We start from the raw sequence: 21,293 nt of genomic DNA, 5'->3' as shown, positions 1-21,293 counted from the left end.
ATGAGGTTGTTTCCCTCTCTAAAAACCCACCTGAGACAAGGCAATATTAATTTATTGCAAAATATCCAGGTGAGATCAACGACAAGTGGGGCACACCTTTTCCTGGCAGAAAAAAATAAAGCTATGGGGGTATTTGATCAGTGGTGACTTTAAAAATCTATTTAAATGGGAAGAATCAGAGAATCATGGGATGGTTTGGGTTGGAAGGGACCTTAAAGATCATCCAGTTCCAACCCCTGCAATGGGCAGGGACACCTTGCAGTGGACCAGGTTGCTCCACATCCTGTCCAACCTGGTCTTGAACACTGCCAGGGATGGGGCAGCCACAGCTTCTCTGGATATCTCTGGGCATCCACAACTTCTCTGAATCATTGGATGATGTCTGGAAGAACACGGATGTACAAAGAGAGAGCCTTTTATGCATCAGGTGGACAAGGGTTAGGGTTCTTGTTCCCAGCTCCCAGTACTGGTGAGTTGCTGCACTGCTCACCTGTGCAAAACCAGCTTCCCTTGGTCTCATTCCGTCCCCTGGGAAGCAAAACCAAACTCAGCCTCCAGTATCTGATGAGCCTTAATTCCCAGCACTTAAATAATTAGCTTCTCAAATGTACGAAAACAACTCTCATTTTCTGGATTAATGAAGGGAGCTGGGTTCCACTGAGCACAGCTATTATGGAGCTGCTAATGCAGCGTTTGATTCCATCGCCTGCCACTGAGCACAGAGCGCTCCGGGCTCCTGGGAGAGCGGGAACACAGGGAGAGCAACGCTGGAGGGTCACAGGGGAAGGCAGCGGGGGAAACCCTGGCAGTACCTCGTGGGTCTGTGCAGAGGGAGGGCTGGGTTTATTTCTACGTCTGCTGAGTTTCAACTGGGTTTGTGAAGATGCCACATAACCCAAAGGAAGGCTAAAGCTCAGGGAGGCACTAAGTGTGGGTAGTTTGCTTTAATCACAGGCCAGGCAAAGGCAGTTTCTGTAGGAGAGTAACAGAAATGTAACACACACAGAAGCCTAAACCCGAGGTAGCCACACAGCAGCTTCTGCCCTGGTGCTGTAGCCAGAGCAAATGGCAAAGAGCTGGAAGGCTACGGAGTGTTTTTGTCCCCCCTGCTCATTTGGCTTAGGAGCTGGTAGAAAACTGGTTGCAAAAAGTCAGTCTTGCCTCATCTTGGCAGGTACAGGCATATAAACCCATCAAAACAAACTTCTGTTCTTTCTTTTGTATCTCAGCACAGGACTGGCAATTTCGTTTTTCCCAAGGGGATGGTGAAGAGACTGAGCAAATGTCAGAAGGGACTGCAAAGGCTGCTTTGCTCTGCCCTGGGAGATTTAAACTGAGGCCACATTATATGAGCAACTCAATGCTATTAGGACTGTTCCCTTTCCGTCTCTGTATCACTGTTTTGCTGCCTTCCCTCAGACTGTTTCACCCAGGCAGAACCAAAAGCCCACACTGAACCTCTGTTCTACACCGAATGGGAGACAGAGAATAATTAGGAGATCAGGGATTTTGAGATGTAACTGCAGGCATTCAACAAAGTCATGCAGCTTCTCAGACAACTGGAGAAGAAAAGGCCTGGATGTTGAGTTCCTGAGATTATTCAACCATCAAAAAGCCTTTCAGTATGTGTCATTCTCCCCCATCCATTAGTACATCCAAATTAGTGGTCCTGCAGTTCTGGTATGGATTTGGAGCTAAATACCTTCTCACACTGAAGTTCTTCTCCAGCAATATGCCCTTGAGTACCTAACATCTGTCACAGCTGCAAACCAAACCAAACCACACCAAAACTTTTGACCTCTGTAAGAAAAGCCTGGAACTGTAAGGGAAGTCCTGGGTTAATCAAGAACCTTGGTGCAGACATGCAGCAGGAATTGAGAGATCAAGAAGGAAATCCATGGAATTGTGATGGTTTTTGCAGCAAAGTTTGTGCTTCGTAGCCCAGCTCTCAGAGCCAGGGACCAGGGGCACAAGAGATGCTCAAGAACTTCGGCACCTTCCCAAATCAGGGGCAGTTTTCTAGAGGTGGCCACTGAAAATTAAGCATCTTTGAAAATGCAGGGATGCTGCTTCTTATGTCAGGGCTTGTTGGGCTGCTGACTTCAGAGGAGTTACACCCTGTGTAATTTAGCTGAAGCAATCAGGAAATAATTATTACAGTGGAGAGTTAAAAGATGGTAATTAAACTGTATAAATAAATAACAGAAGTGACTAAAAAAGTCCACCCAAAGCCTACTTTTGGAGCACTATTTAATGTAAATGAATCACTTAGTGGACAATGCAACAATCATCTGTTCAGCTTCTATTCATTATCAAAAACAATACAGAAGGATTGGCAGGGAATAGCCGTGTGCCAGAGGGAGCCCTTTAGGAAATACCACAGAATCTGGACTGGCTTTTGTCTGTTCTTCTATTGTGTTCTGACAATGCTTTGCTAATGAATGTCGAACGTCATTTCAGTTGTCTTTTTTTTTTTTTTCCCCCCAAAACCAAATCAGTGGTAATCTTGGCCTTCCAGGCTTGCTTGTTCCTGTTGGGAAGACTTCCACACATTATGTATCAGTTTTGCCAAGGTCCAAGAGGCTGAGGATGTTATCTCAAGTCCCCTGGGAAATCCCACTGTAGGTGATGAGACAAAATGCTTTGATTTGGGCAAAAAACCATTAAGTTTTAAAGAAATCATCACCTATCTCTGAAACATGCAGTTCTTGAGTGAGTTGTATACTCAGTAAATTCGTCTTTTGTTACTCAATTTGCAAGGACAATAACCTCATTCTGAGAAATAAGCTACTTTTCCATTGGGAGTATTTACTCCCAGCATTATCATGGGAGTTATCTGCAGGAAACTGCAGGCTAAAGGGAATCCTCATTAGGGATCTGGGGAACTAAACCTACCAGGCTGACACCTATGCCAGCACGAACAGAGGTAAGAATATATCAAGCACTAAAATATTGTCATTATGCCTCAGAATCGATGATCCACTGACATTCACATCTCTTTAAGAGTTTGGAATATCTCAAACTTCAAACTTGAAGGTGCAGCAGATACCCAGAGGGGTTCTCTTTCTTACCTGGTTCCCTGGCTCACTCCTATGTTGCTGCTGCAACTTTCAGCTCCTGCAGCGTTGCTGGTTCAACTCTGTGCAGCCCTGCAGTGTAAAATCACTGAAAACAGTCTGAGCTAAAAAAAAAGGGCAACAATGATACACATAAGAGAATAAACAGGCTTTGCTGTTGAGAAACTGCATTTGGAATGGCACACAGACTCGACTTCTCAAGGTTGTCTCTGGGGTTATTTTATTTAGTATTAAAGAAAATCTTCGGCTCTGCAGCAAATCTCTGCAGCCAGAGATGATTTCTGTCAAATCCAGAGTATGTGGGTTTCTAGTTAACGCTGTCTAAAATTTGAGATAGAAATGCACACTTCATAAAATCTTGCTCTGAGCTCAGTCTTCCAAATAAAACAGACAGAGATGGCATCAAACCCCCCAGGGCTTAGGCTTGCAAAATCCCCACCAAGTTCACTGCAGGCTTGGTGAGAAATTTGGGAGTTTTACTCACAGCATGAACTCAGAATGCCACTGGAGGTGGGACTCGAGGGCTGACAGCCCCTCCGGGGACTATTTCTGATATTACTATTTCCAGCTTCTTCCTGTCCTTCATCTGGAGATCATTACTGCTGGAACAGGGGCTGCAGAATGGGTGGCACATCTTCTCTCCTCCGTGTCACCACGACGCTCAGAATAGCAAAGGAACCTGAAATAGTTGGTGGTTTAGATTAATACTCTGGGCTGTGAGTGGTGATGCACAGTCCAGCTGCCACCTCGGGGACAGGACTGAGACCTCTGGGGCAGCAACATCTGAAATCAGTCCACCTGGAACTGCCACAGCTCTTTGGGGGACACCATTAGTATCACAACTACATCAAGACACATCCTTCTTGGTACCTACTAGCTCGAGCTGCCATGTAGAGTGGTGAAAATGGGTGGTCATAACACCCTAAAACTGCAATCCTGAATGTTGCTCTTTCACTAAAAAAAAGTTTATCACTGGCCAGGGGTTGGGCAAGGAGGGAAAACTACTGAGGTTCTGATAAACAATAGTTCGTTTTGCAAGATCGTTGCCACCATTTGCACTAATTGACACTTTTTCTTAGCAATCTCTGTTAAAAGACAAAAGATCTCAAGATCTTCTTTTGGAAGAAAAAAAACCCCTGACTATGTTAATGCCCGGTATATTAAAAGCATAATTCTAATATTGGGATACACTGGGAAGAAACTGGAGTAATTACCTCCCTTTGTTTAATAAACTTCCTCTAAAAGATCCCCAAAAAATGTATTCAGTAAAATTCTGTTCCTCCCTGCTCTGGTATAGAATTTTTTTTTTGTTAGTCCCTCGAGTAGTTGCCTAAGTCAGGTCTCACTGTAATTACACACCTCGCAGCAGTGCGGGAGACTTAATTAAGAGAGTCACTGTAGGTGTGTTGTCAGACAGACAGAACCCAGTGCTGCTGGAGGAGGCACCGGGGTCCGGCTGCAGTGGGCATGTTTGGGAAGAAAATCCAAGTTTGCAGAGGATTTTGAGATCTTCCTGCAAACAGCAGCGTGGACACACCCAGCAGCTTCTATTCAAAGCCCCTCAACTCCATCATCAGGGAGTCTGTGGTTTTAAAAATCTCTCTGTACTCACCAGGAGACGCTCTGCCACACGGCAGGATTTCAGATTCTCTCCTCCCCTCCTCCCAAAAGTGTGACTCACCAGTTTCAAACGGTGACATTTCATTCCCAAACTATTCCGGGAGCATCTGGCTCCACAACACATGGGAATGTGGGGAGAAGGGAGGAGGGGAGGGAGAGCCAGCTCGCACAGTGAAAACCACTCATTCTCTCCCCCACACAGGTATGTTGCTTTTAAATTTCAGAACCACATAATTTGGGACACGCTGGCAAATTCCATCGGAGGAAAACAATAAAACAAGCACATTTCAGGGGGAAAAAAACCCACCTTCACGAGCCAGCGATGCAATTCCCTGTCAGCCAGGAAGGACTGGGAGAGGGGTTTGCTCTCCAGATGGAATAGATGTGAGGAAATGCCCTGTCCCCACTTCTTACCCTCCATCCCTGCAGCTCTGGGCGAATTTCTGTGTGATGCAGACCCGGGGTTTAGTCACCACCGATATCTTACTAATGATGAACAAATGTATGTGCAGTGGGACGACGACAACAGGGGGGTGACAAATAAATCACCGTCAGCTCCCGGTCCCGAGAGGAGTTTCGCGTCACACCGCAGCTCAGCACCGCTCGTGTCCCTGCTCTGGGCACGTCACTCCCATGAGCACAACATTCCACACGTGAGGGGCGGGATGCTGCGGGCACCGACCCCGGCAGCGCACAATTGGAATCGCTGCCACTGGGGCAGTGCCAGGGGCAGGAGCGAAATCCCTCCTGGCCTCAGAGTGTGAATCTGCGCACGGCTGATTGGGTGGGAGCAGCGATCCAGCCCCATTCATTAATGTTTGTAAAATTCCACTGGGAGGGAGATGGGCGCGATGGGAGTGTCGGGGGTGGCTGCTGGCAGCCTGCGAGGGCACTGGGAACACCAGCCTGGCACTGAGGTACAGGCACCAGCAGCCTGGCACTGGGGAAGTGGGATCACCAGGCTGCAGGGACAAACCTCGGCGAGTGCTGAGGGGTGAGAGCCTCAGGGAGCCGTGGAAGGGCCCCAGCACCTGGTTATCCCATGTGTGTGCCGGGTTGGGATGCTGGGAACAGGCTGTCACGGCTGATGGCAGCACAGCCCTTCCCCGTGCATGTCTGCACAGGAAATGTTTGATTACACTTTCATTCATCTCCTCTGCCGCCGTTCTAAAAGGGGAGGCTGTTCCTGTGGACTTTGGGACCTCGTGCTTGCAGATCCAATCTTATTCCCATTCTTTCCTTGGGGGAGCCCCACCGAAATCAGTGCTCGTTGAAGGAAGAGGAAGCTGGCTCCCTGTTCGATCCTGGCATGCAGCAGCAATGACCTTGGCTAGGTAACCATCCCCTGAATACAAAGATGGATATAAAAGCAGCAATTCCCTTTTTTAAAAACCAACCAGTCTTCTGCTAAGGTAGGGAAAGGCAGTGGTTTGTTAAATAAATGCCTCTGTCAGAGCTAGATTTTTTTTTTTTTCCCAGCTTCCCTAAATGCCCTTCACCAGCAGAGAGGGGGAGGGGACCTGCTCTTTGAAGCCTTTTCCTTATGGGAATAGAAAACACGGAAAGAATTCAATTCTCTGCCACAACCCAGCAGCACTGATCCAGGCTTCAAACCCCAAAGCCCAGGAGCCCAGCGGGCTGGTGGGTGCCTGGAGCCTGCAGCACCACAGATTAGCCTGGTTCGATATCCAGCATCATTAAGTGTCCCCCGTGGTGTGAAACACAAAAAGGAGAGGGAAAGGAATGGAGACTGGGGAAGAAAAATTAGGAAATTCTGTGCAGAAAGAACTGCGTTTATCCAAATCTTTGATCAAAGCACCATCTAGTGAAGAACAGGCTCCTTGCAGCTGGCAGCGCTCTGGGCAGCTGCACCAACATTTGCCTTTCACCACAGGTTTGCTTCTAAAAAACCCAAATATCACCCAAATATGCACAGCCCGCGCTGGATCCGAACGAACAAGAACATGCCCCCAAGGTGCTGCCCTCTGCGTAAATATTTCTCCAGCGGAAACGTGTTCCCCTCCTCCCATCGTCTCCCATCGCCCCACTGAAACCCGCAGGGAACGGGGCACCACAGGAAGAGAATGATTTCCATGTTGTAGTTTGGGAGCTAAGGAAAAGAAAAGGTAAGTGAGCAGTCCAAGGTCGTGCAGGAAGCCAGAGGCAGATCCGGGAATAGAGATCAGCCACCCTGGACCCAGGGATGCCTGAACAATAGCACAGCCTCTCCCTCTGTTGTCATTTAACTCCTTCCTGACCCACCAAAACCCAGGAGAGTGGGGGGCACTGCACTCCCCTGCACACGTACAGCTCTTGGGGGCCCAGCCCACAGCCCTTACCTGCTTTTCCCGCTCCAAACCAAGGAGGGAAGGCAGCAGGGAAGGACAGGGTTGGGTATCCTGAGAGCAGTGAAGCTGCATGTAGGAGATATTTCTCTACAGTGGGCCTGAGCTGTCCCCTCAGCAATTAAAACAGCCACAATTAGCATCTTTTCATGGAAATGGTACCTCAGCTTTGCCATTTCTGTGTGTGACAAAACGTTGTTATCTCCCCTGGAGGGATTCAACTCCATTAAAATGGTCGTGGTGTATGTTTGAGGATCTTCAGCTGCAGGAGGAGAGGATATTGCTCCCTCTCCCTCTTCCCCAGCTTCTGAGTTATCTGCAAGGATTGGGGATTTGCAGCACGATCACACATCAGCAAAGCAGTTTCACTAAGTCTACACTGTTCTCATACTGAGCTTGGAAATGCTGCAGTGCAGGGTCTGGAGAAGGCAGTAATTATAAACAACTGGAGCCAAACCTTATAGAAAATAACTGGAAAAGAAGAATAATACTCAGGTGGTGGAAAAAAACAGTGAGTGAACTGCAATGAACTGAACCTACGGCAAAATTCTCCCAGAGACAAGAGCTGAGAGAAACAGTGACCAAGTGTCCAGTGACAGTTCTCTGAAAGGAGTTTGATGTCCTTGAGTCAGAGCCCAGTTCCAAACCAGAACTGCAACGGGGGCAAAAATCAAGACCAACCTCTTGGGTCCACTGTGTGGAAGGGACACAGACAACTATCTGCAAATTGCTGCAGGGGCAAGGAATGGGAGAAGCCCCAAGAAGCCCTTACTTCTCTGTTTTCCATCATAGTTCTCTCGTTTTTTTCCCCTACCACCCTGGTCTGTTTTCATTCCCTCCTATAGCCCTGATCTATGGGAGCAGAGAGGGAAGGAGGAGAACCTGCACCCTCACATCAGAGGCTGAGACAAGAAAATCTTTAATCATGCCACAGCCCTTTGAACATTTATATTTTCCAGCCAAAGGCACTGTGAAATTGGGAGCTTTCAGTTCAAACCAGTTCAAGGATGTTTTCCTCAGGGAAGGTTTTGGTTACCCCATGGGGATTTCTGCCCAGATCTTTGCTCTTAGGGTAAGCAACCAAAGCTTTTCTTACAGAAAGAAGCTACATCTTACACTCCTTGGAAAAAAAAGGGGACAAATAAGCGCCCAGAAGAACTAGGGCACAAAATTGCTGCCCTAGAGACTGGGGTTAAAAGGCTGCAGATCTGCACTCAGTGATGATTGCAGTAAAGCAGATGTCACCAAACACAAGTGCAAATAGTTCCCTGAGTTTGGAGATTTTTTTTTCCCCCCACAAAAAAGAGCTCCTGCACTTCAAGAGAGCAGCAATAGAACAGCAGGATGTTTGTCAAGGAAGTGTTAACATGCTAAAAGGATTCCAGCCCTTCGCAGTTGTGACCTGACACGGTGAGAAAGAAAAGGGGAGAGATTTGAGTGCTAATAAAAACAACAGGCGTGGTTTTAGATTATACCAGCATTTACCAGTTGGGGCTTGTACAGCCTCCAAAACCAGTCCTAGATTTGGGATAGATTCCCCACTAATGTTTCTGAGAACAAAGACATGTTGACATATGTAAGTCACCTAACCACTATCCAGTGTGTGTGATGTGTCGACCAGCAGGTTTAAATCAGAGGTGAATTTGTTGCTATTACAGCAGATTAACCTAAGAAAATGGAACCCAAATCAAAGCAACAAAGTTAAGCTTTATTTCAATGAATTTCCCTATCTAATTGCAGCTTCAGCCTGACCCTTTTTTTGTATGACTCACTGGGCACTTGGTTTCAATCAGCTTTGCCAGCACCTGCCAGTCTGGTGACAGACCATTCCCTGTTAAAATAAATGCCTGGCAGATACCAGACGAGTGACCACAGGAGCTTGGGCACAGCTCCAGGGTAACTGCCATCCTGTGCATTAGGGTGCAGCTCATCCTGCCCCACTTGGGTGGGAAAGATGCTCTGAAATGGCTTTTTCCAGCTCTGATTTTCAGAAGACTGAACTGACCACAGCTCCCTGCAAGGCTGCCACAACATAAACTACCTTCTTCTGGGTTCTATTTTTCAATTTCATGTCTGCAAATAAAATTATTGATTCTCCCATTTCGTTTCACGTTGGTCCTGAAGGCAAAAAAGTGCATTACCACCATTCCTTTCAGAATGTGACTTTTTAGGAAGATCTTGAATTCTTTTCTCCTTTTCCCTCAAGTATCGATCCCTTACTAATGACAAACTTATGCTGAAACTGTGAATTCATTTCAGTATTTTTCTTACTAGAAGAGAGGAACAGAACAAAGTTATCATAAAAAACTTATGACAGAACTGTCTTTCAAAGACCTGTCATAAAAAGCTGTCCTTTATCTCGCTGCTGTTCACAGGGAAAGACATCTGGGATTAACTGCCCTTGTCTCTGGAAAACACTTCAGTATTTCTGAATTTGTAAAAGTACCTTCTGCTCAGACACACTGTAATAGGTGGAAAAGCTCCCTGTGCTGGGATGAAGCCATGTGCCTTTCCTTCCTCAGCCCTTACACATTTGGACTTTGGGCTTTTGGGATCACGGGGGCCTCAGCTTTCCAAAGGCCTGGTCAGGTTTGCACTATTGCCCCTTATCAGTGCCAGCACCTGGGAGAGGAGCTTTAAAGCTGCAGAACCTGCAGCACAGTCAGGCCCCGTTCCTGCACAGAGCTCGTGGAAAAAGAGAGAATTCAGATTTCCCTGATCACAGCTTTGAAAAGGGCTCTGCAGAAACACGTCTTTTTCTCCTCCTACAGGAACTCACCCATCCTTCCTCACAGTCACACGTGTCACGCAGTCCTGTCATGTGCCAGCACTGTTGGACAACGCTCTCAGAAACGTGGTGGGATTTTGGGGTTGTCCTGTGCAGGGCCAGGGGTTGGACTCGATGATCCTTGTGGGCCCCTTCTAACCCGGGGGTGGGGAAGGAGGTCGGAACCTCTGTCCGGCAGCGCCGCTCCCCGGCCGGGCGGCAAGGGCGGGTGGACCAGTGAGGGCAGCCGCCCTCCTGCAGGGACTTCCGGTTGGCGTCACGGCGGGGCCGCCCATCAGTGGGCGTCCGGACGGAAGTGCCTCGTTCCCGGCACTTCCGGCGGTGGCCATGGTGACGGCGGCGGAGGCCAGGTCGGGCCGGGGGGGACAGGCGGGAACAAGAGGGGACAGAGGGGGACAGGAGACATCTGGGAGCGGCCCTGTGAGGGGTGGGAGTCTGGGAAATGCGGGAGAAGTTGGGAGAACGCGGCCCTGGGACCTCTGCTCCCCAGTACAGAGTTCATCGCTGTTACCGCCATTAAATATATAATTATAGATAATTATATGTTATCAATATATATGGGAAATACTCAGCCAGCTCTCTTGTTCTCAAGTTGTTTTAGGCGATTCTTGATTTGGTAAATGTCTGCTAAATAGTTTCTTTGGCACGACAAATGGGGGTTTTTTTAAATTTTCTAATCGTGCCACTTTTGTTTCCGACCCAAACACCAATCGAGGATTTCCGAGTGGACCCTGTGCCAGGGCCTCAGCACCCTCACAGGGGAGATTACTGGCTTGACACCCATTCAAAGTGTGCACTGTAACATCAGTATATGCCCCAAAATTAATTACAGTAATAGAGAATTACAGCTGGTTTACAAATTGCCTTTTTATTTTTTTTTTTCCATCCAGAGCATGGAAAGACCAGCACTGGTCCTTATGGATGCTCTGAAATCGTTTGGTACTAGAGACAATCAGAGGGTCACTGTGAGTTTTGTCTCATTTTGAGCTCACTTCTGTCTTTTCAATCTGGGGGTTAAATTTCTCCCCCCCCCCCTTCCCCATTGGAAAGGTCACAGCCCGTATTCCCGAGGTTTGTTTTTAGAGGCAGCTCTTGGCTGAGCTGGCATTGGACACAGCACATTTGCTTGGATCTCTGCCACTTCCAAATTTAAGTGGGGGCTGTTACGGGACCGGAGGGAGACACCAACCCAGAGCCACTGCAAGTGAGCTCTTTTCTAAGGTAGGACATTGTGCTTTCTGCAGACTAAAGCCACTAATCAAGCCTAGAGCTGCTGTGCTTCTCCCTTAGGAAAACCAGATCTTTTTTTCCCCCCACTCCCTTTTATCCCCCCGGATTTGGATTTGGGACTGAAGCACCCCAGTTGCTGCCACTCGTCACGTAAAGGACAATGTGATTCTGGGAGGCTGAAGCTACAAAAGAGGTGTTTTTGGGGGAAGCTCTCAGGGGTTTGGTTTCTTTTAGGACTTGATCTCATCTTTGGTCCCTTTAAGTGAACCCTTGACCTTATTAACTAATCCTTGTTTCTTGAAAAACCATTGTCCTGGCTTTCATAGGATAACACCCAATTTTTGTTGTAAGGGGAAAGTTTTGGGTTTTTGTTGTTTTGGTTTTGTTTTTGTTTTTTCTTTTTTAATTGGATTATTGTGATTTATTTTATGGGAAGCCTTCAAAAAGTTTCCAGTCACCTGTATTTGCTCACATTATCAGTGTTATTATTTCTGCTCTCTAATAACCTGCGTGTTCCAATCCTGCCTTTTGGGATGGAGAACTGGGAATTATAGGACTTGATTTAAACCAGTTAACGAGCAGTGGCTTTTCTTCTGCCGAAAACTTGGTGTCATAAACATTACCTGTTAATAACAGGGTTTTTTCCAGTGTGAATACCCAAATTTTTGAACAAAAGTGACAGTGGGGTCTCAGACCTTTGAGCAGGAGGTGTGAGACACCCAGTTCATCTCAAACTGGCTACAGAAATTCTTCTTTCCAAAATAATCTATTCAGCTGGGTTCTCCTCTCCCTCAAGTCTGAGTGAACTGAGATTTTCTTTGTTCTGGGGCTCTTTTAAGGGGCCATTTGAGCACCTTCCTTGGAAGAAGGTGCTGCATCCACATGCCCTAATGGAAAGGGATCCAAATCTCTGATTGGCAAATCCTTCTCTCTCTTGCTCCACTCCTTTCTCTCCCCCATCCCACATTTCCCCTCCCCAGAGTTTATTGGTTACCTGTTGATTCAAACTCCAGCCTGGAAGCTGCCAAAGCAGGTTGCTGCTGCTGACTGGGTTCTTGGCTTGCTGCAGCCCTCAGGCAGAGATGGATAATCTGCCCAGTTCCTGTCTATAATATGGAGAAAAAGGGGAAAAAAAAGAAAATAAAAACAATAGAAGACTTGGAAATATTTTGCAGATCAAAAAGAACTAAAGGCAGAACTTTTTTTGTTTAGAAACTAACTAAATAATAATTGTTTTAAGTTAACCAGGCACAAGTGGTCCATACTGAGGAGCAATGGATGCCATGTGTCTAAGATATGGCTTTTATTTGGTAGGTTTGGGGGCTCTTTTCCACAGTGACAGAGAGTTCAGGCCTTGCAAAGTCAACCTTTATTTTTGCCAAAGAATGTGAAAGAACCATGCTGTAATCAAACAAGGAACTCCCTCCCATCTCCCAGTGTGATTTAATTAGGAAAGGTGTCAGGAAAGCCCCCCTTTCCCAGTTACCTTCTCACCTGCATTTCACTGAAATCAGAAGCAACCTGGTCAGGGCCAGATTTTTCCAGTGGCTCCACTTCAGCCTGTGCTCAGGAAGTGCCACTGCACCTGTCAGCTCCCACTCTGGGAATAATGGAGGGGCCTAAATGGGGGCTGGAGATTTTTGATTCCAAAATGTCCTGTCAGCCCAGTGGCAGCACAGCACCTGTTGTCCCTGCCCACATCTCGTCCTCTGAATTTCAGGAGACCTTTGAGAAGCAACAAAAAGGCAGCTGCTTTCAGTGACCAGCTGAACCTTCTGATCCAGCCTAAAGAGGCCAGTGGCCTTGTGTCTAAACAGGAATTATTTTAGGGAAGATCTGCTCTCTCCCGTTAAATCAACTCTACCATCCCTGGCTGTAAACTAGTACGAGACACACCCTGTGTGCCCTCCCTCAGCACAGAGGTGCAGGAATAAGATGCTTTGCCAGTTGCCTGAGTTCACTCCTCCTTTTGGGTTTCTGATTTCCCACTCTGGGCACACTCCCTGTGCCTGGGGATCCGGTGCCCTGGATGTCTCCCTGCATGATGCACAGTGGATCACACAAGGAAGTGCTCTGTGGACACACGAGTTACCTCAGGAGTGGGAAGCTCCAAAGGACCTCGAGAAGAGTTGTGTACCAACTTGATGGTTTTTATTTTTAGATCTTGTCAAGTTTATTTAGAGCTGTCTTGGTGTTATATTATTGTGTTCCAGCTGTACCTCCAGAAATATTTACTTTATTCAGTTCACTGCTGTTTCAGAAAGTTAGCCTGTTCACTAACAGCTACTTGAGGAATTCTCTCCAGGCCCCTGATGGACATCCAGATAGCCTGATATTTTCCACATTAGCTCTGTTCCATGGCGTGTAGAGCCTCTGCCATCCCCTCAGCTCCATACAAGCTCAGTGGCACTCAGTGACACTAAATTCTGGCTTAGCATTGCAGTTACCTCTTGTTTTCTGCTTCTTGTGCCTTTTGTTTGAAGTAGCACAAGTTTTTTGCCCAGAACTTTCCAGTATCTTCCTAGTAAAGATCTGTCTTGCAGTTTGAACTGCAAGAGTTCAAAGTCTGTCTGCACAAGGACGAGGAAGGGAAGATACACTGAGATTTGGTTTTGACTTTATGTGTGACCCAGAAGTGGTACAGATTCCAGGAAGGGGTTGTCATTGACTTCACTCTGACATCAAGCTTTAATAAAAGTTTGGGGGTAAATACAGTGGGGAAATCAGTGGCCTTTTCACAGCGGAAGTCTCACTTGCTCTTTGGCTGTAACAAAAACTACTCCCTTGAAGGAATGGCTTAGCAAGGAGATTAGGACTATGTCTTGGTATCAGAATCCAATTCCAGGATGAGATTTCAGTGCATTAAGCAAATAACTTGCTCAGAGAGAAAACCTGGAGCCTCCAGAATACAGACTGGTTTATATCCATCTGGGATAATACACAGTGACTGATCTCTGGCTTGTAGGTACTGTGGTACTGGCTGTTCTAGAGAAATCTGAGAGGTTTTATTACAATCAGAAGAATGTGGAGACATATCCCAGCTCTGAGGAACTTTCATTCTAAATACACTTTGTACAAGAGGGTGAATCCAGAGCAAAACACGGGAACAGCATCTCTGAACCCAAGTTGTTACATGACAGCTGACAGGATCCAATGCCAAGTGTCCTGCTGGGATGTCCAGAGTAGCATTTAAATGCTTAAAATTGGGTGCTGATGTGAACTTTCCAAAGTCTAAATGCAGGGATGAGGAAATCTGTTGATGATACCTCTGTATGGGATTACTTTTTGTTGGTCCAAGGCAGGGTTAAGAGAAATAATCCCCCTTGTTTTCCAGCCTCTGCTAATTTTCTTCACGGTGCAATGATCTGTTTCCTTTCATCCTGTGGCTCTAGGAAAACTGTTCAGAAAGGAAGGTTCATGGATTTCACAAGCACAGTCATCATCCCGCTGCTTTTTGGCAGCCTGGGGATCTTCGGCCTTTTCCGGTTCCTGCAGTGGATGCGGATGCGAGCGTACCTGCAGGAGGCAGTGGTGGTGATCACAGGGGCCACCTCTGGCCTGGGAAAAGGTATGGACCCGAAGGAGGGCACCAAGGGCAGGACAGGCAGGGGGTTGTGGAAGGGGCAGCTACTGGAATAAAGCAGTGATGAGCAGAAAGTTCCCTTGCTCAGAGTTTTGAGAGGCATGGCTTGCACTCCCACGTCAGTTATAACTACAGCCAGTGCAGATTTTGATGCAAGGAATTCTGATCTGTTAAGGAAAATGTTAATCATCCTGTATAAAGCGGAGCTCATCAAAGCAAAGAATGAGATACACTGTTCTTGTGCTGTCAGGGGTCTTTTCCCTAAATCCTGAAAAAGCCAGAAGCCAAATTGTTTCTCTAAAACTCCTCCAAACTGGTGTTCTGCATTCATGTTGTACTCCCAGCTACCTTGCCAAACTTTCTACTCCCCACTGTGCTGGATGACACACACAAGGTAACTGTGGTGCCTCTTGAGAAGGGCATAAAGTCAAAAATGAAGAGGCACAGGCAAATTCAACCAGCTGATGGGGAGGGTGTGTAAACAGCACAATAACTGCATAACCAGCACAGTAACTGTGAGCACAGCAGCTGCCTCACCACTATCATGTGTCTGTCACACTCACAGGAGGGTGGCACGTGGCTGTGACCTTGCTGTAAATCAGCCTGACCATTACTCAGGAGCCATAAAGCCACCTCAGACCCCTGCCAGCTAACAGGGGTTTTACTTATCACCAGCTTTGATGTGGATCTGCTGTTTGTTATTCAAATGCTTACTTTGCTCTCTTCCCTTGCTTCCTCCAAAGAATGTGCCAAAGCTTTCCATGCAGCTGGCTCCAAGGTGGTGCTGTGTGGCAGAGACAGTGAGAAGCTCAAGGAGCTGGTGCAGGAGCTTTCTGCTGTGAAGAATCACCAGAAGAAGGTGAGTGTGGGAGGAGAACAGGCTTCTGTGTGGTTGGGATTTCTGCTCGTGGTGTTAACAGAGGTTACAGAACTGCCTGTGGCTTGTTCTGTTGAGCAATAGGAAAAATGCAACTCTCTGCTTAGGGATAGATGTTGATATAGGAGTACATTGAGCTAGCATGTCATTTCTTGTAAAACTCTACAAAAATAAGGCATCTGAAAGGCTTCTTGGCTAGAAATGGAAGGGAAAGCATGGGAGTGCAATGCCCAGACTCCTTGCACCTGAATGTCATATACTGAACCTGAAAAAGTGACTTCTGCTGGCTTTTAGTTTTAATGTCTAGTTCTGCTGACAGTGGCAAAAAAAAGGTATTGCTGGCTTCTGTAGAAAACACATGGGCTAAGTTTTGACTTTTTCAGATGCACTGTCTTTAATAAGACAACAGGAAACTTCAGTACTTGAAGAAGATCTCCCTTGCCCCTTTCCTGGGCTCGGGTAGAAGGAAGGAGCAGACAAAGACAAGAGCACAACCTGCTTCTGTCATGTGTTCCTGCCATATGGAACTGCAGCACAAGGTCTGGATGGCCCTGCTCCTGTGCTTCCAGAGCTGCAAAATCCCATCATGAGTGTAAACAACCAGCACAGCCTCAACTGGTATTTTGCTAACTTTGATTTATTCGCAGACACACAAACCCCACACTGTGGTATTTGACCTCTCGGACACCAAAGCTGTGCTAAAGGGTGCTGAGGAGATCCTGAAGCACTTGGGTCACGTGGACATACTGATCAACAATGCAGGCATCAGCTTCCGAGGCACAATCGTGGACACGGGACTGGATGTGGATAAGAAAGTGATGGAAACAAATTATTTTGGACCTGTAGCCCTCACCAAAGGTACCTGTGATCCACGTGGATTTGGCTGAGGTCCCTGCACACCGGCACAACTAAACACAGCTTAACTTGTGTTTGTGATTGTACCTGGTGCAGTGCAGCCTGAGAGGGGTGGGTGGAAGGTTTTGGGGTTATGGACAGGCCTAAGGAGGTGCTTGGGCAAGACTGTGTGAGAAGTGCCTGATTAGAGATGATTCCTTGTTCCATCTCCTGACTCTAGGCTGGCAGGAATTTGGGAAGAGATCCAGTTCACTTCAGCATCTCTAAACACTCTGAAAGCTTTGATTCTTGACAGCAGCAATGGCAGGACTGTTGTCTGAATGAGTCTTTTCTGTCCTTTGCTAGCACTTCTCCCCTCCATGATCAAGAGGAGACAAGGCCACATTGTGGCCATCAGCAGCGTTCAAGGCAAAATAAGCATTCCTTTCAGATCCGCATGTAAGTACCTCCACAGAAGATGGGAAAGACATATTTGGGGCACCAGGCTGAAAAAATACTTGGCTCCTGCTTCCACATTTAGCTCTCCATGGAGCTGGCTGCGTGCAGGGAAGGCAGAGCTGTGCATCACCCTCACTGTGGTCACAAATCACTGAGAGAAGATGAGGAAGGTACTCTCAAATACAAAACCTGAATCCTATCTCAAAGTTGTTAAGGGATGGAGAAGGACAATATGTTTTCAGTGTCCTGAAAACACCTTGATAATCCTATTTTAACACTTGAGAGTCCCTATAAATCCATAATTTTATTGCATTTTATCCTTGCTGTTTGCTTGGTTAATCTCCAGTAAGAAAGTAGGAACCTTTTGTTTCAGTAATTTATGAAGTGCCCTAGTAAAACCAACGCCAAAATAAAAGCCTAAACAGTCATCTTGATCCAGCAAATGGTTCATGTTCAATCAGCTACGACAAGAAATAACATTGGAGAGATTACTGGAAAGAGCCTCTTAAAAGATGGATGAACCAAGAGTAGAGTGTTTAGCACACAAGCACCTGTAAATCGCTGAAAATAAACACTGAAAGGACAGTGGTGGTGGCAGCGTTAAGATGGGTCAGGCACAATGCTGAGTGGAGGAGAGCCTGGAATGTCTGAGCCATGGGGTCTTGCAGGTGATGTGGGTGTGACTGCTCCAGGAATTGTGTTCTGAAGGGCCCTTGCCTGGGTCCTCACAGGGTGTGCAGCCCATGCTGAGCTCGTGCTGCTGGGGTCAGCCCTGCAGCCATGGTGAGGTGGTGGCAGTGACCATGGATATGGGAAGGGAGCAAGGAAACGGAGTCACTCAGCCATTTAACAGGGGGAAATCCTGCCCTAGGCCACACTTCCCTGCTCCTGCCTGCTTGTGAGATCTGGTTTTGACTCGTGTGCAGCCAAGCTCTGAACCTGCTCTGCAAGTCCCCAAGTGCTCAGCACCGTGCAGGGACTGCCAGCTCTGCCCTCCTCAGACAGAGCCTGTCTGACCAACAGTTCCCAAGCCAGGCTTTGGGTCTCCTTTATCAGGAGTGGGAGGCAGCCTGGGTTCACTCTGGAGTACTCTGGCAGGGCTGTGATAGTAAGCTCAGGATCCCAGCCAGTTTTCAACTTGAGTTTACATTTTGCCTTCCTAAATTGCCTCTCACTCCCACTACCTGTTGCTGCCATTCACTAAACAAAAACAAACATAGAAGCTGGAGAACAGCTGCTGGGTTCTTGCTGAGAAGTGGCTGCATTGCAGTGTTAAAAAGCCATTTGGGCAGTGAATATTCCTTCAGCCCTGCTCCCTCTCTTTGGTGCATAGCCCTTTCCCTGTTTTTCAGATGCTGCCTCTAAGCACGCTACCCAGGCCTTCTTTGACTGCCTGCGAGCAGAGGTGGAGCAGTATGACATTGATGTGACAGTTGTGAGCCCTGGATACATCCAGACAAACCTCTCTCTCAACGCTATCACAGCAGATGGATCTCGCTATGGAGGTGAGATACGATTTGGTGCCCTATTTGTAAAGCATCTCCACCTCACCGGGTTGCTACAAGGTGTGCTTGCAACACATGGCCTCTGGTGGGGACACAGGTTAGTTCTGAAGGATCAAAAAGCAACTTGGGATGCAGGGTAGGAACAGTAACCTCCAAAACTGAACCTTCCTAGACAGCAACTACTGGCCCGACCGTGAGTTACACCTGCCTGTGCTCCCCTACACAACTGGAGTAAAAGCCAATACAAGCAGCCATGTACAGTTAGAGCATTCCTAGGAAAGGTAACTAAGTGTGGGTTTACCTGCTGATACTGGTGCTCACTGGGCTTTCCCTTGGCAGTTATGGACAAGACCACGGCCCAGGGACAGACGGCGGCCGAGGTGGCTCAGGTGGTTCTCAATGCAGTGGGACAGAGGAAGAAGGAAGTGCTCGTGGCTGGCCTGACTCCCTTCCTGGCTGTCTACCTGAGGAACCTCTGCCCCAGGGTCTTCTTCACCTTAATGGCATCTAGAGCAAAAAAGGAGAGAAAAGCAAAGGACTCTTAGAGCTCACACTGCCTGAGCAGTACCTGCAGGGACAGGCTGAGTCCCTGCAGTCACTGGGACATCACTGGAGGTGCTCCTGCAGGAAAAACCTTTTTCAAAATACTGAAGTTTACTATTGCATGGAGAGTGGGAAGTGGTTTCCCCCATACTGGTGGAAGAAAGCACGTAAACCTCACCTGGAGAAGGAAGGGTGCTTGGACAACGGGCGAGAGCTGAGGCTGCAGGGGAGGGTGACTCAAGGGAACACTCTGCAGCCGGGGAGGCCCCTGTGCTGGAACACAGCACCTCACCTCACTCCAGGCATGCTCAGATCTACTGGGCTGCTACAAATAAAACCCACCTGTTTTGCCTTCACACAAGCAGATCTTGGCTTTCCCCACGCCATGGCCCCTGTGAAATACAGTCCTTGGCTCTAGTGATCAGTGTCTCCTTCCCACTCCTTCCAATCCGATCCAGAACATGCTGCTTGAAGTGGGAAACTGCACAGAGCTTCTGCTTGTTAACATGCCAGGTCATCTGATATGTTAAGTTCAAGTCCAGTGCCACTTTTAAAGAAGTAACTGATGTACAATTGAAGTATATTTGGCCATCATTTTACCTGTCTGAACCGTGTCTTACTGATGTATGGGGACATTTAACTCTGCACTGGCAGCACAGTGTGAGCCCCAAGCACCAGAGAATGCAGGAAAGCACTGAACAGATAGAACAGCACAGCAAGTCACAGCAAGGTGACAGCAGCACACCTGGCCCAGCTGCAGGCCTGGAGCACAGAGCAGTTGTGATCCTGTGGATGCCAGGCCCTGTCTCCTGGATGCAGAGGAGAACCTGTGTGTAGGAGAACCCTTAGTTCTCATTGCTTCAAAGCAATCACAGATGCTAATTAGGATCACATCCAGTGGGGAATGATACCTGCCTGTTCACTCATCACAGGCTTCAGGGAGTGCCATATTCCATTCTTCGCCTGTTCTCATGTGAGAGATACCAGCACTAGGAAAAAGGAATTGCTGCACAGAGAGTTCAGTAAGGACAGAAATAATCTTTTTAAACTTGTAATTAAAATAAAACCGACTAGTAGGAAAACCAAGGTCCAGACCCCTGTTGCCACCTCCATGCACTTGCCAGCATTTTCCATGTCCTGCCTCGTAAGTCCCGACTGTGAGCGCTCATCTGATGACAAATAAATTACATTGCTATGAAATGAATCCTTTGGTCTACTCCAGCTCCTCACAGGAGGTAACGTTAGAGGAAGGGAAAGCAGGAGGGTTTTGGTTTCCTTTTCTTATATCCCTCACAAAAAAAAATGCCAGGATCACAGAGGTTTGGTGAAGAAAAGGAACTAAAGGCCCTGAGAATTATTCTGCATTGAGTAAAAAAGAGCAGGAATGCATTTGGTGTGGCCAGCACAGGGTATTTCAGGGCCTTCTGCAGCAATAAGTAATAGTAGCTATGGCAGATGTGCCACCAGCTTCAAATCCATCCAGTAGACAGGACTTTGGAAACCTGTCAGGATGGAAGGGCAGCCTGCCCAGCCTGGCCTAACCACAGAAAGACGAAGTAGTTGCATTTCTTCCCCTCCTCTCTGCCAAGGCAACTGTACATTGTTGCTATAAATAGACACTCTGGATCCCAGCTTCTTTTAACCTTGGAGGGAGAGAGCTCAGCCACTGTACAAAGGGCTGTTGCCTCCCAGAAAGGTCTCCCTGCCACTGGAGTTTCCTCCAGCCCCCAGGCCCGCTCAGGTACAGCTGCCTGTGCAGGTGCTAAAGGCTGAGAACTCCCAGCAGCCCCAGCCTGCCCAGCACACACAGACAGGCTGTGTGTCCTGCTCACACAAAAGCTGCCTCAGCAGAAAAGCACAAGTCACAACTGCAGATGCTGGAGGCAAGGACAGGGGGAGTTCTTGGTGCCTGCTGTGGAAATTTGGAAAGATACAGACAGAACAACTCCATTTGGTGTCTGACCTTGTGAGAGGCCCTGCCAAGGTCGGTGTTGCAGCCGTGGAGGTCAGGCTGCAGCTACCACTGGAGCAGGGAGCACACCTGTGCACAAGCAGCTTTTACTGCAGGCTTTGCTCTTGTATCCCGATCCCAACACCTGAAGCTGTGCCAAACTGGCCCTGCAAACGCCAGCCACGCCCATTTTCCATCTGGTAGGAAGAGATTAGAGGTAGCCAGTCCCTATCTTTTAGAAGTAACAGGCAGACCTTGCAAAACAGTAAATACTTCCCAAGCTAGGAACAAGATTTTGAGTTTAGAGCTAAAAGGTGGCAGGGCAGCAGAGAACTGAGGCACCTTTACCCCCAGCCATCAATGTTGAAGCAATTACCAAAAAGGTATCAACCTGAGGTAACAAATAAGGCTCCTCCAGGAAACACAAGCAAGAGGGAAAGCAACATCCTACAGTTGTTCCTTCAGCAGATGGCTGCTGTGA

The 21,293-nt window shown here is 47.6% G+C and overlaps 1 protein-coding gene and 1 long non-coding RNA gene across 5 annotated transcripts; one reads left to right on the top strand and one right to left on the bottom strand.

Moving 5' to 3' along the window:
- Positions 1 to 3,261: 3,261 nt before the first annotated feature.
- LOC116795138 lies at positions 3,262 to 18,962 on the bottom strand. The gene is made up of 3 exons (XR_004359974.1): positions 18,620 to 18,962; positions 12,055 to 12,166; positions 3,262 to 3,756 (listed from the first exon to the last, which is right to left on the bottom strand). It is a non-coding gene; the product is annotated as an uncharacterized LOC116795138 (long non-coding RNA).
- On the top strand, positions 10,090 to 20,065 carry DHRS7B (dehydrogenase/reductase 7B). 4 transcript variants are annotated; one of them, XM_032704528.1, is made up of 9 exons: positions 10,090 to 10,180; positions 10,721 to 10,795; positions 10,914 to 11,051; positions 14,453 to 14,628; positions 15,387 to 15,502; positions 16,168 to 16,378; positions 16,721 to 16,813; positions 18,166 to 18,318; positions 18,658 to 20,065. In XM_032704528.1, the coding sequence occupies exons 4-9, from the start codon at positions 14,478 to 14,480 to the stop codon at positions 18,861 to 18,863; spliced, it is 930 nt and encodes a 309-aa protein (XP_032560419.1). In that variant the 5' UTR covers positions 10,090 to 10,180; positions 10,721 to 10,795; positions 10,914 to 11,051; positions 14,453 to 14,477; the 3' UTR covers positions 18,864 to 20,065. The 4 variants fall into 4 exon arrangements, with proteins under 4 accessions (XP_032560419.1, XP_032560418.1, XP_032560417.1 ...); XM_032704527.1 differs by lacking the exon at positions 10,914 to 11,051; XM_032704529.1 differs by lacking the exon at positions 10,721 to 10,795 and having other exon boundaries at positions 10,164 to 10,180; positions 10,881 to 11,051.
- Positions 20,066 to 21,293: the final 1,228 nt, after the last annotated feature.

This window comes from Chiroxiphia lanceolata, chromosome 16 (assembly GCF_009829145.1).
Source record: "Chiroxiphia lanceolata isolate bChiLan1 chromosome 16, bChiLan1.pri, whole genome shotgun sequence".
NCBI classification, from domain to species: Eukaryota; Metazoa; Chordata; class Aves; order Passeriformes; family Pipridae; genus Chiroxiphia; species Chiroxiphia lanceolata.
This window is presented reverse-complemented; position numbering and strand designations above follow the sequence as displayed.

What these genes read in the sequence shown, in the direction of transcription:
- DHRS7B (XM_032704526.1), top strand. Translation starts at nt 10,158, where the DNA reads ATGGTGACGGCGGCGGAGGCCAG. An exon ending in GTGACGGCGGCGGAGGCCAG is followed by an intron (nt 10,181 to 14,452) that starts GTCGGGCCGGGG and finishes CTGTGGCTCTAG; the next exon opens with GAAAACTGTTCAGAAAGGAA. An exon ending in TGAAGAATCACCAGAAGAAG is followed by an intron (nt 15,503 to 16,167) that starts GTGAGTGTGGGA and finishes ATTTATTCGCAG; the next exon opens with ACACACAAACCCCACACTGT.